The sequence below is a fragment of the Pagrus pagrus genome, assembly GCF_965226575.1.
Source record: "Pagrus pagrus genome assembly, chromosome: 17".
Classification (NCBI taxonomy): domain Eukaryota; kingdom Metazoa; phylum Chordata; class Actinopteri; order Spariformes; family Sparidae; genus Pagrus; species Pagrus pagrus.
The window spans coordinates 11789309-11806658 of record NC_140201.1 but is presented as its reverse complement, the minus strand read 5'-3'; the positions used below and the strand labels follow the sequence as shown (position 1 = coordinate 11806658).

The 17350-nt window shown below is 40.7% G+C and overlaps 1 protein-coding gene across 3 annotated transcripts in view; it reads right to left on the bottom strand.

Annotated features, from left to right (window-relative positions):
- Window positions 1-5103: 5103 nt before the first annotated feature.
- trps1 (trichorhinophalangeal syndrome I) overlaps window positions 5104-17350 on the bottom strand; it is a 124976-nt gene continuing 112729 nt past the window's right edge. For all 3 annotated transcript variants that reach the window (XM_084379063.1, XM_084379064.1, XM_084379062.1), the window contains exons 10-11: window positions 16939-17061; window positions 5104-12155 (exon numbers count right to left, since the gene is read on the bottom strand). In XM_084379063.1, coding sequence (XP_084235189.1) covers window positions 10563-12155; window positions 16939-17061 — 1716 coding nt within the window. In that variant the 3' untranslated portion in view covers window positions 5104-10562. The remainder of the gene's footprint in view (window positions 12156-16938; window positions 17062-17350) is intronic.

Here is a 17350-nt window from a genome sequence, read left to right as displayed (position 1 = left end):
TGTATCTCTATAAAGTCAACTCTCCACAAACTCAGAAAAACAGTCGTGTTGTCAGTGTTGTGATGATGCATTTTCCAGCTAATCCAGGAGGGCTTTAAATACTTTATTCATTTTAAGAGGAAGAAGAACACTTCATCCTTCACTTTATCATAAAGTGGGGGGACATGTTTTTTTAATTGCCAAGGTAGGGTATGAACTATTGCAATCTCAAAAGTAAGTCTACAATCTGCTCTTGTCAGACAACTTTTGTGGAATTAAAGGTACAATATTTCATTCTGCTATGTAGGTGAGAAGTAATGATGCATAAAATGGATATAAGTACCTTCATTTTGTCATAGTACTTCAGTACATAGAATTGGGTACAGTTTACCACTGGATCTGATTAGAATATCGAAAATACTGACTATGGACAAACCTCTCCTTTTACCATTTTAGTCGTTTCAGTAACTTTTAAACCTGGGTCCTTTCCTGCCGTGCCAATGATGTATCTGAACTTGGAAAAAAAAAAAAAAAAGTAAGATAAGAAATAGCGAACACACTGTAGCGACTAGGGTAGCAAAGAGAAAATGAAAGGAAAGAAGATTACACATCAAATCCCTTTGCAGTGGACCTCACTGTGAAGCTGATGATACACAGCTGATATACTGAGGCGATGTAGAGCTGTAATTATGCTTTCAGCAGGGACCAGGATCCTGCACATATCACAGCAGCTCATTGTGTTTTAAGTGACCGATTTCATATATCTCAACCTCTATCTATCTATCTATCTATCTATCTATGTATGTACAGTTTTATAAACCCAAAATGAATATGAAATCAGCTCACAGACCTCACAGCAGTCAATGTTGGAATCATTCAATATTCAATATGCCTACAAGCTACATCATCTCTCTCCCTCTCTCCTTAGCCTATTGTCTACCTCCATGTCTCTCTCTCATACTCTCTTCCACTCTGCACGCTGGTTGACTATCAAACTTCACAACTGTCAACATGAGCCACATTCATAATTCAAAGTGCCCACAAACTACATCACATTTTCACCCCTCTTTCTCTCTCTCTCTCTCTCTCTCTCTCTCTCTCTATCTATCTATCTATCTATCTATCTAGTTGCAATCAACCTACATGAAGACGTGACAGCAGCAACAACATTGCTGCTTCATACATAAGCACCTGCTCGCCAACACACACACACACACACACACACACACACATGCACCCACACACTCATACACCTCCTTACTCTGTTGCTCTCTTACAAACAGGCACACAGAGTCAAACCCTCTGTCAACAGTGTAGGTAACTCATACATAAACATGAATTACAATAAACAGAAATGATGTTTGCGAGATGTTTAAACAGACAGACAGGCAGGCTGACAGACAGACAGGCAGGGGGCAGACGGCGCATACAGAGAAGATATGCAAGCGTGACGTCGGGAAACAGAAGAATTGTGTGTGCAGGCAGGCATACATCTGCCATCTGATGTTTTGTGTCCCCTTCTACCATACATAGTATGTAAACGTGTCCATGAATTGTTGCGTGCTGTTTTCACTTTTTATTTGTTTTGCTTTTTATTCATTTGATGGATTTTTTTTTTTATTTCCTTTTGCCTTGAACAGGTTCATAATTATGTGCAGCTGCATGTGTCTGTGTGTTGACCTCTCCAGTAGACACCAGGGTGTTTAATATTCTAGTCTGACACTGACTCTCTGTGGCCAATCATCACACACTCACAACACAGACACACAAACACGCACACACACACGCGTTTGAATGACACCCCGCTGCCTCATAGTTTCACTGCAGGATCTAAAGCAGAGTTAATCGACTGTTATCAATGTTCATATTATAAACACGGAGATAACCTGATAATGCTACACATAATATAAAACAAAGATTAGCCGCCTTTGTCTTGTGACAGATAGCACCGCTGCGCTGATTGGGTTTGTCAAAGTTCCTGACCCAAAGGAGGTTTACGGCAAGATTAAAATGTGCTCTCAAATGATATCTGCATGCTGTGTGTTGGAGACAAATGTGCCTCTGGTTAAGTCGCCAATGCTTTATTAGGTCTGTGCCATGAGAAGTTCAGTCAATAATGTGCTGTTATAGTGAATATGCTGTGTTCATTACCTAATATTGCCATTTTAACCTCACCGTTTGAACATTAGTGCAGCTTAATATCTAGAGTCTTCTGGGAGGGCATGGGGTCAGTACAATCAGCATCATCATGAAAGTCTTCTGTTTGAAGTTGACATTTTGACCTGGCTTCGGATCAAAAAGGAAAGCTCAAACACTGTCCAAAGATCTTTGTTTACTTTTTGTCTGTAAATTGAAATCTTGGCTTGAACGCGGTCTCAATGGAAAGCTCAGATGATCACAAAGAAAAGTCCAATTTATCCTCTGGCGGCCATTGATGTTTAGAGCAAATCTTTTTCGTTTTCAGGCAACCTTGTCATGGAACAAAGTGCTGATTCTGCAGAAATGTTCTACTTTAGTTTGGCACTAGATAAATGGTTACAGGGTTACAAAAACACAACCTTTTCTTTTAATGTTAATACGGCCTGCGTATTTTTAATGTGGACTCCCTCAAGGCTCAGTCCTTGGTCCCCTACTAAATCATTTATCAGTATTCTTCCACTATGCAAAATTATTTAGAAACACAATACTTCATTTCACTGTTGCATGAATCTTTACCTCCCCACTCAACTCAACAACTAGACTACCCTCACTAAATTCATGCCTAGTTTCAAATGATCCATGACTAATAATTTTCTGCAATTGAAGGTCCCATATTGTATAAATTGAGAATTCCTGTCTTTTTTATTATGGCGCAGGTATAGGCGCTATATAAATACTGTGAAAGAATCAGAACGCTAAATCCACAGAGAAATATATATTCTGTTTTCAGTAACTGTGCCTTTAAACGAGCTGTCACTGTGATGTCACAACTATACAGTCATCGCCCTCAGCCACACACCCAACATGGCCATGGTTGCATGAACAATAGTGGGAAAACGTCCAGACTCACGGTGGCTAGTGCCTGCTCAGGCCTGTGTGAGCGGACCAATCAGCAAACTGGGCTTTTTGGAAGCAGTGCCTTAAAGAGACAGGCACTAAAATGGAGTGTTCAGACACCCAATATTAAAGTATGGACCAGAGAATGAGCATAACATTGGAGCTTTACATTTTCCGGCTCAGAATTATTATTAAGATCAGGACTTTCTCATGTCAAGATTTAGGAAAATGTATAAATGCCCAAATATCCTCAAGACTAACTCCTCATGTTTTTGTGTCAAACATGCCTCTTTTCACATCTCACAACCGGTACAAATTTCTGAGGCCAGACTCCCATACAGAAGGAAAAAAAGCGAACATACTGCGCCTGTACCAGCATTTTAACACGTGCTCTCCATTCGGTATCCAATTCCTTAAAAGATCCTTCTTTCTGAATGTGTTTAAAGCCCTGCAGGGTCTCGCCCCGAGCTATATTACAGATCTATCTATCTGACCTTGACAAAAACCATATGGATTCTTCCACTGGGAGCCATAAATGCCTGAAGAAAATATCATGGCTATCTGAGCAGCTCCAAATGTCTCATTCAGGTCCATGACAGACTGACAGTGTCATTACCGTGATTAAGGCTCATTGATACTTGTTTTTATTCAGAGACAGTTTGTTTTCAAGAGTATGTTATTCGTATTAAATAAACGAATACTATGAAACTTGTATCAGGAGAGAAGCAAGCCGGTATAATGATAAGAGCAGAATAGAACAGATGTGAATAGAAATACATGATGGCTGTGGAGCTCCTGGCTACATTCAGAGAGCACAGCGGGAGGTGTGTTGAGCGGATTCACTCTTTTCTTCGACTGCAAATCTTTTCTGAAATATTTCACCTGACTTGGTATGAAAGCTTTGTGTTAAAAATCGCATCTGTTCAGTTCACAGCCACCACATTTGTGGCTTTGTGATTCCAAAGTCTGCAGTTTGTCTCAGATTAGCACCCACTCTCCGAACACATGATAGGAAGGATTTACATACTGCGGCCTGTCGGTTTTGTTGACAGAGGATTTAAAGAGCAAAATAATTGTTTTCGTCTACTTTTCACAATTAATCACTAATTTTACTTTTGAAATGTAATAGGTCACAGATTACAAATGACCCTGTTAAAAATGTACTATTCTAACTACTTCATCAAAGTAATGGCATTACATTTAATGACTTTTTCCAACAAATGTTTTTAAAGAGAAATTCCCAGATCCGTGCCTTTGTCTGGATCTGCGTGTTGTGGAAATATCCTGCTGAGAAACCAACCAACCAACCAACCAACGGACACAGACGAAAACATGACTGCCTTGACGGAGGTCACAATGTACAACCTTGCCCAGAGAATGGAGCCTGTCTAGACATATACAACTCTCCAAGCCATCATACCTTTGATAGTTATACTCAACCTTGCCCCTACAGCTTTGATGACCCATGTTGTCTGAAAAATATGCTCTAAGAAGCCATTCCTGCACAGTAAATAAGGATTAATGTTGCATATAAGCATTTTACCAAGAAAAATATATTTTGATGAAACCCCTTTGTAATCACAAACATTTTGTCTAGTAACTGTCATCTAATTACATATATTTAAAGGTGCACTATGTAGCTTCGGGGAAGACATTTTAATCAGAAGAGCAAAATCTTTATAGACTGATTTTTTATGCCTTAAGAAATTAAGTAAACAAACTCTCTTTGGTTTCACGACTGAATAAACAAACTGACCTTAAAGGAGAACACAGTTTCATACTGTTTGTTTATATTTGGCGGACCCTGCCAACTTTCTAGCTTCAAACAGTGTTCTGGGGGCCTTATTTTCCACTGAGAACAGCTTGTTTATTCATTTATAGAAAAGATAAATACGTTGTGGGTTTGTATTATTATCTCATTTATATCGTAAATATTAAAATTCAGAGTTTGAATTTCTTTTCCAAACTACTCAGTGCCCCTTTCACTGTAACAGATTACAATAACATTTATTTTGTGAGTTATCAGAGGAACTGGTTCCTCCCAAAGACTGATCACTAATGAATCAAACACCAACAGTCCATTTTCGGTATGTTTGTTATTACTTTTATTAATTATTATCATCGTCATCATCATCATCAACATTATTCTTCAAGTTTAGCTGTGTAACAAACTTTTTCTTGGCTGTCAAAATATGTTGTTGAAATATCACTTTTGCATGAAATAAAACCTAAAAACAATAACGTACAGAAAGGTAGCAGAATAAAATACAACATGAGAAAGAAAAAAAAAAACCTAAAAAAAAAAAAAAAATCCTTTTTTTTCTATAAAAGCCATTCAACTGAATAGAGACAAAATTCTACTAAAATATATTGGTTAAATGTACATAGTTGATGTGTGTGTATGCATGCATGTGTGTGTGTCCGACCATTATTCAACTGGCCTTTAGCTCCCTTCTCTCCCATGGTTAACACTGTACATCCCATAATGTACACTCGATCCGTACCACTGCCTGTGTGTGTCTTTGTGTGTGTTGTCCCTTCCTTGGCAATAAGAACATAATAAATGGAGTGCAAGCAACAGCATAATTTTCTATAACACATTCTGACAAAGACAAAAAATAATTAAAAAACACTTGTTAAGGCTCCCCAATGTAAACGCTGATGTGAAATGCCATCAAATCTAAAACATACACTCATTATTGAAGTAAAACAAGATCAAGTCATGTGTGTCCTGCAGAACCTCATTTCTTACCAAAATTGCCTATTTTTTAGCCCCAAGTGGCAGCTCTCCCAAAAATTCCTGTCAATCGTGATACCTATTTACGTTTTAGATATACAGTATCCTTAAGTGACTCTTCAGAGACAATGATAAGCTGGCAAAGAAGATATTTGGATAGGAAACGGTTCTGCAGAGCACTTACAATACAAAAAATGTGCATGAGCAAAGTTTTTTTTTTAATTATCAAGGCTGTGTTCTTTCTGCTTTCAACTCTGTAAGTCTTTCACGCTGAAATGTCAGAATTTGTCTCCAGCTCACTGAGACGTCCTTGTGGCTCATCAAGATGAGATGTACACCAGATTTAACCAAAGAAAAAGGCAAAAAACTATCGTATCCCTTTTTGTCCTACTGTTTCCTAGCATGAAAATCTTTACCAAAGGTCGTCACATCCTTTAAACGATGACAATTCACGCTGAATTTTTATCGAATGTGATTCCCATTGGCAAATGAGTAAACCTACAGTAAATCTGAGTAAATCCACTTCTAGCTTTCGTTTAATTCTTTTGTACTGTTGTTGACGTAATCAGTTTCTGTCAGTTCTGTGTCGACCTTTCATTGAAACCCCCTCGACCGCTCTATCAACCTTTATCGAAAGAAGGGACGCAGGAAAGTGGAGGAAAAAGAAGAGACAGAGGTTAGCAGTAGCAGGTGGAGAGATGAAAAACACAGAGAGATGGAGAGGTGGTGTGTCAAATCAGACAACATATGATTAACATATGTTGAAGACGGGAACAACAAAAGAGAGGGGACAAGTGTCATTTGATCCCCATCACTCTCTATTCGTCTACCTCCCCATATATTCTTCAAAGGCACCTATCTCTCCATCTCAGCAGGTATCCATCCCTCAGTCCTTCCTTTTGTTCTGTCTTTTAACAAAGCATCATCCTTTGCTTTTTTTATTTGCTACATTTGCAAATGTAAACATTTTTTATTAAGCTAGCAGCCCCTTAAGAGATGCCCATAACTTTAAAAAAAAGTAAATTTAAAAACTTTACAGATTTCCTAGAATAAAGACAATTCAAACAGTTTGTTGTTTGAATTCTCCTCATCAGTCCTTTTACAGCATGATGGAACCTATTCACCATGTCATTAATGCAGTTAATTGAAAGCTGTGATTAAAGGGGCCATGCGTGGTAAAGGTGTTAAGCAAACTCTTCAGAGGTCATAAATAGTTTGACTGATTTCCTTGCATTAAACTGCAAGACTTCCAATTCCAGTGTGAATATCCCGCACTGACGGTTTCAAAGGCGTCTTAGTGTTTGAATGTGACATGTTGAGTGCTTGGGTTACGTTCGTGTGACAGATTAATTCAGCTGTTAAGAAGTGTAACGCGAATGCAATATACCTTTAGCATTCCAACAGAGCCTCAACAAAGGTTTCAGCTGGCTTCGATGTGTCATATTCAATTATTCAAAAGACTGGAAAATCTGTATGCCCGAACATACAGAGTATACAAGGTCATTCTTTCAGATCTGACATAAATGCTCCAGGTATTAAACTGAAACCTGCACTCAACAACACATTGATTGCTCTGAGGAAAAGTTCATTTCAATTTGCAGAGTGCTAAATAGAGTGTGGAATTTGTATGATTGTATAGTTTGTTCCGTTGCCGTCTTGAACTTTCTGCAAGAGAGAAATCTCGAAATGAAATTTGACCTTTTGCTGCCACAACCGTCTACACTTAAAGGAGCACTATGTAGTTTTGGGGAAGACATTTTGATCAGAAGAGAAAGATCTTCATTGGCTGATTTGTTTATGCCTAAACAAACTAAATAAACAAACTCTTTGTTTTTATGACTGAATAAACTGAATATATTGTTGATGTTTGGCGGACCCTGCCACCTTTCTAGGTTCAAACAGTGTTCTGAGGAATTTTCCTCTGAGAACAGCTTGTTTATTCAGTTACGGAAAAAATAAATATTTTCTGAGTTTATATTATTTCCTCATTAATGTTGGAAGTATTAAAATTCTGAGTTTGAATTTCTTCTCCAAAACTACACAGTGCCCCTTTAACCCCAAACATACTAATGAAAGATTCCTCTTTAGAACAATAACACCTCTACCATGATATGAGCCCTCTGGTGACATGGCTGCGTGCCATAATTCAACTTCCCTCTCCAAATAAACCACGTACACAGTCGAGAACATCTTCTCTTTCATACAAAGTTATGTTGTGTTGTGTCTCAACATTGCTGCGAAGTCGTGCACAATACATGCAAAAATAAAAGGCAACCGATTTCATTTTTTAAAAGCACATGTGGGTCTTTCTCATGGGCTGAAAAGTGTGAACAAGTATCTGACAGACAGCAGGGCTGAAATCCAGTATCAGAACAGATGACTCTGATGACTCGGTGCATTGGAATTAATACAGAAGTCTGTTTGCCCAACTTCTGCCTGACTCATAACTTACATAACGTTTTGACACAGATAAACATACCTTTTAGAAAAACTGTACAAGTTACCAGGCACTAGGCGGAATACTTTTCATTCATGTTTTTTGGATAAGCATAGAAAAATATCTTTCTTTTGTTCTTTCTTTCTTCCTGTCTTTTATTTTCTTTCAGCCTATTATTATTTCCTTCAAAGGAGTCCCTTGGTGATTTTTTTTTTCTTTTGTTTTCTAGCAACTAAGGCAGCAAGGCTGGAGAAGTGATTCTCTCTTTATAAAAATAAACAAGATGGCCGCCGCGTTGCTCTGTTCTGAAGAATAGGGGAACACAAAGACCTGACTGTTGTGACGAAAAATCACTGATGAGAACTGTAAAAGTTTGGTTTAAAGAGAGACTCGGTTATGGCATCAGGTGGGTCTTGAAGTGTGTTTAAAAGGCTGATTTATAACCCAAAAGTGGGTGATGAATGGCAGAATCAGTCGTCGTTGAAAGCAACATGATCATTTTTACTTCACTGGATTATAAAATGTAACTGTACACTCTCATCTTGTGTTTTTTTTTCAGTATTATTTGGGTCTAACATGTAACAGTTCCTATCCATAGAAAAGGCAACTTATTTTGCAGATTTTTATAAGATGCTAACATGCTACATAGAGGTAATCTACCAAACTCTCAGAAATATGAGATAGGCTGAATAAAACACTGTAGGCAAGAAACTCTGTCGACTCACAGAGCAAAAGTTCATACTGTTAACCCAAATAATTGATCCTTATGATAAAAATTAGGGTTTACCTCCCAATGTTCCTAAGTCTCTCTATAAAACCATGTAACCTAACAACATGTGAAATACATAAAGAAAAAAAGTTACATACTAAGACCATTTTGACCTTTTAAGAGAAACGTATGTAACATGCTAAAACCAATAGACCTTTAACATGTAAAAACGATGTGTCACATGCTGTGAAACAGGTGGGTTGGTGTGCAACACGTGTGACCCCTGAGGACTGAAATACCGAGCGCAAGCCTTCATTATTTTACACCATCGTTTGGGGACGGACACATCCTTTGATCCTTACAGACATTAACGCAATAACACAAATGCACACACACACACAACCCCCTCATTTGCTGTACCATTTCTGTTAGACGGCTGTTATCAATGTAACAAGTCTCCATGAGAACACAAACAACAAATAGCTCGAAAAACAAAAAAAACAAAACTCAAATAGACTAATTTTTATAGTACCATTTCCTGCAAAAAAAGCATTATTTGTCTTTACAAAATAACATATTATATATAGGAAAGTGTAGCAAATTGCATGTTTTGTACTATAACATCATCATAATTATTATTACCATTATTATTATTAATATAAATGTTAAGCAGGTTAATAGATGGTTGTTCTATTAGGCAGGCAGCCAGGCACGTAGCTAGTATCATGGCACGGAGGAAGGTAGAAAATAATGTCACTTGGTTCGATCCATATGGATGAAGAGAACACTTCGGTCCGGACTTACTCCGGTTGAACCAGTTGAAACTGGTTTTTAGCAGTTCAAAAAGTCAAATCAAACCCGACCAGGTCTCCCATTGTGGGCCACTTTGCAGCGGTGGCGATTTTGCACCGTCAGTTTCAGAGACAACAGGGCACGTGTGAAAGAAACCAGCGGATCCTTTTGTACCGAGGTTACACCAGCAGAACTGGAGCGAACTGGTTTAACACTGACCAGTTTCAGAGAGTCAAAAAAAAGTTTTTGGTTTTGCATCCATTGAAACAGTCAAAAACATGCTCTGGGACCAGATCAGATCTGGTTGTACCAACATAAAACAGTCTGATGCATCAGACCAGTTTGGACCAGCTCGGGGTTCAGTTCAGCGTGGTGCATAACCGACCAGCTCAGTTCAGTTAAAGTGTTATACTTCGAGCATTTTTTTTTTTTTTTCTTTGCTCTGCTGTATGGTGGCTGTGCAAGTGCTGAGCTCCTCAAACTCATTCTAAATGAGACCAGTCCAACTTTCATTGGAGCTTCCAATCCTCTTATTTGGAAAGCACATGAAGTGGCTGTTTATTAAAGGTGATTTCAGCTGCATGCCCGGACTCTGTTGTTGAATAGTTGCCACAGAGCTGTCAAGTGACTGTCACTCAACACAGGATTCGGGCTATTTCTCCAAACTGTCCCTGCAGCAGTTCAGCGGGATCCTACAATGATTTTTGACCATTTTGACAGCCGAGTGCTTCCAGCATGAGGATGTGTTCCATTTAGCGCCCGGCATAGGCCCATTTTGACATGAGCTCGCCTCCAGGAACGTGGAGACATTTACAGCTTATTCATCCAATAAAACACGTTCTTCAAGGTTTGCGTGAGTCAAACGCAGCCGCTTAATTACTCTCCGTGTTCTCATCTATGTTTTTAGATTCAGCATCAGCTGTGACCTCTGTGGTTTGTGTGACGTCATCACCACTATCTGACACCATCTTGTCTTCCAATTCCTGGTCTGTAACGTCATGACCCTCTTCTCTTACCTCCTTTTCAACCTCTGTCTCATTGTCAGTGGCATCACTGCCTGTAATTTCTTTTGCTTGGTCGTCATGACATTCTCCTATGACATCATCGCTTTTGTCTGTGACCTCACTGCGATCTCCGTCGTATTTTTCCTCTGACATCACTGTGACGTTCTGAAGGATGCCGTCTTGCATGTGAGCCCTGTTTTGTGACGTTTTGTCTGTGTACCTGTGTAAGCCCCTCTGTATGTGTGTGGTGAAATCGTAGCGGTCCACACACACGTGAAGGCAAAAACTGCACTGGTATGGTCCCTGGTCGCCGTGGCAACTCATGTGCAGGGCGTACATGACCTCGTCTAGGAAGTAGATCCCACAGTGGACGCAACGGTTGCTCAGGTCGTCCTGCGTGGACGCTTCCACCATGGCTCGACTTGACGGGACACTTGACTGACTTTTTGCCACATGATGCTTTTCTTCCTTTCCTATCTCCTCCCTTTGGTTCCCTCCTTCGTCTGTTCTTTCCTCCTCCTCTTTCTCTCCTTTCCAGCTCTCTCTCAACCTCTCAGCCAGAGGCGACTCCTGCCTTCTCCTCTCGGCGCCATTTGTCGACATGTGCGCGTTCGCAGCGCTTGTATCTCTTTGTCTTATTGCGAGATCCAAAGGAGCTTCGTTTTCTAGCGATGAAGAGGAGGAGGTTTGGGAATGATGAGGAGGTGGAGGATAGTGAGGAGGAGCTGGGGGAGGGGGAAGAGGAGAGTAGGGAGAGGCACAGTAAGGCACCGTGTAGCTTTGCTGATGATGCTGCACTGGAGTCACCATTGCACTGAGATAATGAGCGTTATTTCCGAGGCTACCGGGGCTGCTTAGATTACTGATGCTACCAGGAACCCCAGAGGCTGCTGCCATCTTATACTTGGTCCAGAATCGTAGCCAGTCTGACTCAGGGGTCAAATCAGGCGAGAGGGTTAGTGGGAGAGGTAAGGAGAAAAGGGGATACTGATACTTTTCAATGGGCGAACCAGGGGGCGAATAACTAGACGGTTTGGATGGACGCATGTACTTCTCAATCGGACTTCCTCTTTCTGATCCCCCTCCTCCTTTACCTCCCTCTACTTTTGATATTATCCCTCCCTCAACAATGCCCCCGTTGGCCTCGGCTACCAACGATGAGGGGGGGTGCGAAGGCAGGAGCAGAGGAGGCATGCGTCGGTGGATCTCCAACGTTTGATTGGCAAGGAAGGCTTGAGTGGATCTGGGCGAGCGCGAGCGAGGGGAAGGCTGCTGGCTTTTGATCGACGCACAGCTTCTGTCGGACTCCTCGCCGTTCATACGCTCCTCGCTGGTGATGCGCTGTTGCTTGGGGGCGGGGGTTTCAGACGACAGTGAATCGGGGTTGAGGCGCTTTCGGGTTCGCCGTCGGATTATTTGTTCACCGTTGTTCTGCTTTATGATGTTGAGAGGTCGGGGTGTCTATGAGATAAAGGAGACAGAAGAATGACAGAGAGAAAAGGGTTAAAATCTAAAAGATTTAGTGATAATTCATTTTTGTTTAAAAACCAATGATGTGGATTTTATTATATATGACATAAAAACATTTTTCCCTTCCAATGGTAGATCAAAGTTTTAAACGTCTTAGTTCATATTGACTTAACTTGTGCATAATTAATTGACATGCAAATATCCAGCCCTCCTAAGACTGTGGTTTTTGCCCTTACCACAAGGGGGAGCGCTTACATCTGATGTAAGTGGAGTTTGTTTGAAGACTCAACCTTTACTTCATTGACAGATCCCTCACAAACATGTGCCTTCATCAGTGTTTTACCTATTGTGTAAGTCTGTCGAGTAATCTCTCACAATAAGAGTACAACCATCGAACAATCCAAAAAACATTTACACCACAGTACAACTTACAGTATGAGGGGAACTCAGGGTTTGGGTTAAAATGGCTAAAGACGAGCAGAATTACACAGAATAAAAACAGCTCAGCAACATCAACACTTTCTGAAGCTCTCCTAACTAATTTAATTTCCCACTGGAATAATGATTGATGAAACTTTTTGGATGTTTCCCTTCCTAAATACACGCCAAGAAATCCAAACAGTCAAAAACATTTCCAGACAAATTAGCGAAATATTTTCTTTCCTGGAGGTAAAATAAGCTGCGCAGTTTAAAGTGTCTTTTAATGTGTTTACACTTCAACTCAGAAGTAATGACTTGCTGTCCTTCTCCCTATTGAAGAACGGGCTTCAACGAGGCCTCCTGTCTAAATATATATTATGAATAGTGATCTCCGTGCGGCGTTTACTGACAACAAAGTCGAATTCAACTGGGAAAAAGTGAAGATCTTTTCGAGCATCAGAAACGCCATTTCAGTTTATTCAAATTTACACCGGCATGCAGGTTTTATCTATTAGACGCTCTGTGCCCTAAATACTGAGAAAAGAGCCTTATTATTATGTACATTCATGTGCCTCCTGTATGTCTCTAGAAACTCCCTGCTGTGTCTCGGTGTAAGTGCTGTAGGGCTCTTGACATGCATCATGGCAGATAAAAACCAATCAGAAAAAGATGCATAGAGAAGAAAGAGATGGTGAGGAATGATGATAGAGCAACATGGATGAATGAATGAGGTGTTTAAGTGGATGAAAGGCAGTTAGAAAGGCTTCTGTCTAAAGGGGAAAAAAGCAATAACCCTCTGAGGCTTTCTAGATGCGATCCCCCAGAATGAATCATCCCTCTGTATATGTACTGCATGCACGTATGAGGATGGCCCAATGTCTGTGAGTGAGAACGTATGTCTCTACAGGTCTGTGTAGAAAAGCTTTTGCATGCGTGTCAGCGTGTGTGACATGGGCAAAGACGCTGTCATTCCCTGGGTGGGGTCTATCAGTCACTGTAGAGGTTTTGTGCTTCCAAGAGGCTAAAGAGAAGTGAGGAGAATGAGAGAAGAAACGGTAAAGACGAGAGTGCAGGGGAGACGGGAATGAAGGAGATAAATGAGAGCGGGGAAAAGTAATACTGTATATGGTGAATGGAGGAGGAGGTCGAGGGAGGGGACATGAAACGAATAGGAAAAGAAAAAGGAGGCAGGGAGAGACGGGAGTTAATGCAGGAGGAGCACTGCATTGAAGAAACAGTTACCTCCATGGTGGAAACAGCCATAAACTGTGTCTAACTTCACACTGCATATTCTTTCTGGGCCAGATTTAACCATTCACACTGGTTAGGTCATAAAATAAAGCATACTCAAAACAGTCAGTATGAATACTATAAAAAAAAACCATTGATTTTGGAGTGTGCTAAAGTGTGTGGTGCGCTTTCTGCCTTTCACTCGGGCACATTTTCTCTCACTGCCCTTTACTGTTGCTCTTTGTCACTACGTTGGCAAGAAGCGTACCGTGTTTTGCTCATTGTCGTGTATAAAGACGGATGTCATGACGGCTCTTCAGAAGTGAAGCCAAAACATTTAAATTGCCTCCTGGTGGCTGGCTGTGGTATAGCTCCTTAAACCCACCTCTTCCATGTTAGCAGATGGGTCACGGTCCAAACAAAAAACTCAAAGTACACGTCAAACAACATTTTTCCAAAGATGGTTTCTGTCATTTTAGAAGTCCCACTCCAATATATCAGTTGATTAGTCCTTTCCTGACAATTGCGCAGATGGCAGTGCTTGTCTCCATGATATTTTGGCTTTGTTTCGTACAGTTAGAAGAAGTGGCGTCCATCTTTATAATACATGCCAATGGCTTTGCCTTCACCTCAGCGTCTTCCTCCTTGTCTGCCTCTAAACGTCCTCATCCTCTTTACCTCGCTAGTTGATCTTCAAGCGTCTTGGTCCCGATGTGTGTGACTACTACTTGACGTTTGAAGTGTTTCCAAATAGAAATTAGATCACTAGTCCTTCGAATCAAACCAATATCTTTTTAACTTCATACATAAATCAGCTGTTTTCATTTAATTTGTACTGTATACTTTGTGGTTAGTCTAATTAATTTTTATATGTATATTAAAAGTGAGATGCTCAACATTTATAGCATTTCTCTGTCTCCAACCCTGCAGAAGACACCCAGCTACTCTCACAGATATCTGTAATGTTGTACACCTTTATGGTCCTGGGCTGAGTTACTGCTGGTAGACACAATTCTCTCTCCATCTATCTGTCCTTCCATCTCTTTCTGTCTCTTCTTGGATGCCTCCCCCACACCCTCCCCCCCCTCTTTACCTTACTCTCCCCCCTTCTTTGTCTTCCTCCCTTTCTCCTCTCTTTGTTTTTCCTCCTGCCTCCCTTTATGTCCACCTTTTTCCGCCTCTTTATTCATAACTCTTCCTCGCCCTCTCTCACTCTGAAGTGTTTTACTAGCTGCTATCCTCTCTAATAATGTGTGTAGAGCGTATAAAACTTTTATTATGGGATATAAAATACGGTTGTCGTGAGGATTGTCAAGAGTGGAGGGGGGCCGGAACGTGATTGGAGCGGCAGATGAGATGAACGGGTTGCACCAAGGACAACTGCAGGGGCAGGAAGGAGTACACTGATGTAGCTCGCCATCCTCTAAAAGGTCTTTAAAACTCCATTTGATAATTGCGGCGCGGTGCTCCGGGTTGTAACACGGTCAACCCCCTGATGCATTTATTAAAACTGTGATTTATTACAGTGGGACATTTTTGTTCACTTTTACAAGCTGAGCTTTAAAAGCCAATATGTGAACATGAATTCAGCTTCTATTTATATATATATGTTGGAGCCCCGAAGGCTTGTTCCACACTGATAATATTTGTAAACCCTTCAGTTAAAAAGGTATATTCAAGTGTGAAATTAGTGTAAGCTCCATAAAAACATATCTGAGGTGAGAAAGCTCAATATTCTGAAGTCAACTAAATTCCAGGCTGGCTCTTTATCTCATCTGTAATTCATGCAGTCTAATTAAATTTGGGATTTCCATAGACTTTCCCCGGGCTTAGATGGTAAAGTTGATTCATTCCATCATATTTCTCACTCCATGGAACTGGCTCGCTGTGACTGCTGAAATGCTCTGTGACTCCCAGCACCCACCAAATCAAATAGACTTTATCCACAATATTACTTTCACAGTGGGATTCACAGAATATATACAAGAATTTTAACTGCGGCGTGCACCATTTAATTAGTATGCTATGCTAATCGGCCACACAGGAGAATGATGATTAGCGGTCAAAGCCACCCTGTTGATGTACTCAAACACAGCACGGTCAGAAAATAAGTTAAAGTACAGGGTTCCTGATCCACTACAACCTTTATGAGTGAGCACATGTAGGTCTCCTATGAGTGGATAGGTAGCACTACAAATTAACTCTGGTATGATGATACACCGAGTTTGTTCTTGTGGGTGTTATTACACTTTCCTTTCTGTCTCTCTACCTTTAAAGTGAATTTTGGAAATTAAAGCTCCCTCCCTGTCCTTTTTTCTATTTACTTTGAAAGGAAACTGGAATAAATGGGATCACAAACATATAGTGACTAAAACTTCAAGGCCCCATATTGTGTGTTAAGTTTTCCATGTCTTTTTTCATTCTAAAGCAAATACGTTTTCGTCAGGACTTCTGCGAGGTTGTGATGTCAACACTATGCAGTCACCAGCCCCAGCACTGCCATGGCTGCAAAAACAAAGACGGAGCTGATGTGGTGGACGGTGCCTGCTCAGGCCTGTGAGAGCTGACCAATCACAGCAGACTGGGCTTTTTTGAGAATGGGGGGGGGGGGGGGGGGGGGGTCTTAAAGAGACAGGGACTAAAACAGAGTGTTAAAACACAGGGTGAATAGAGGTGCTGCAGCAATGGACAATATGAGACATATTAGTTTTTTGAACATTTTTGAGTAGATGTCGAAAATAAGAATCTGAATTTTTCTTATTTGCCATATGTGATCGTATTGATAGGTAAAATAAAATAAATGAGACCTTCCCTGTTTCTCGCGGTTGCCTGTACAAGCTTTTGGATGATTTGTTTATGTTGTTTGATCGATGCTGGGCTGAGGATTTTCTTTGTGTAGGGCTACGGTTGAATTTTTCCGCGACAGTCCAAAGGATGTGACTTTGTGCACGTTCGATTGCCTCTCTCTGCTCCGCTAACAGAGAGCAACAGTAGCTAATATTAGCCGCACAACACAGAAGCTCCACGTCTGGTGCAACTGTTTCTATTCATCATCGAGTCAATGCTCTGTCTCGTGCACTGTGTTGCATGCACATGTACATGTCTGTGTGTGTGTGAGACTTACCGAATGTAGTTTTTGGTATAAACCACATGCGTTGCAGACGTAGCCTCCATTAGCGTTCTTCCTCCACAACGACGTCTTGGTGGTCAGACAGTTTGCACAGAAGACCCCGCTGCCTCTGCGCCGCTGTGGATGGAGAAAAACAGAAAACATTAGAGGGGGAGGTAAAAAACACAGCTCGATGAAGGATCTTTTCGTCAGGATAAGAAAAATGCAAAGTCATGGAGAGAAAAGAAAGACAGAAAATGTTGACTTAACATTTGATACCTTTTTCATTTTCACACCACTCAAGAACAATGACTTGGCAGTAAGGTTAGGAGAGAGAGAGAGGAAACAGATTGGCTTGGTGGCAGAAAGATGATGTGCTCTCATTTATCATGCCTAATGGGAAATCCTATTGAGAACATTGTTCTCC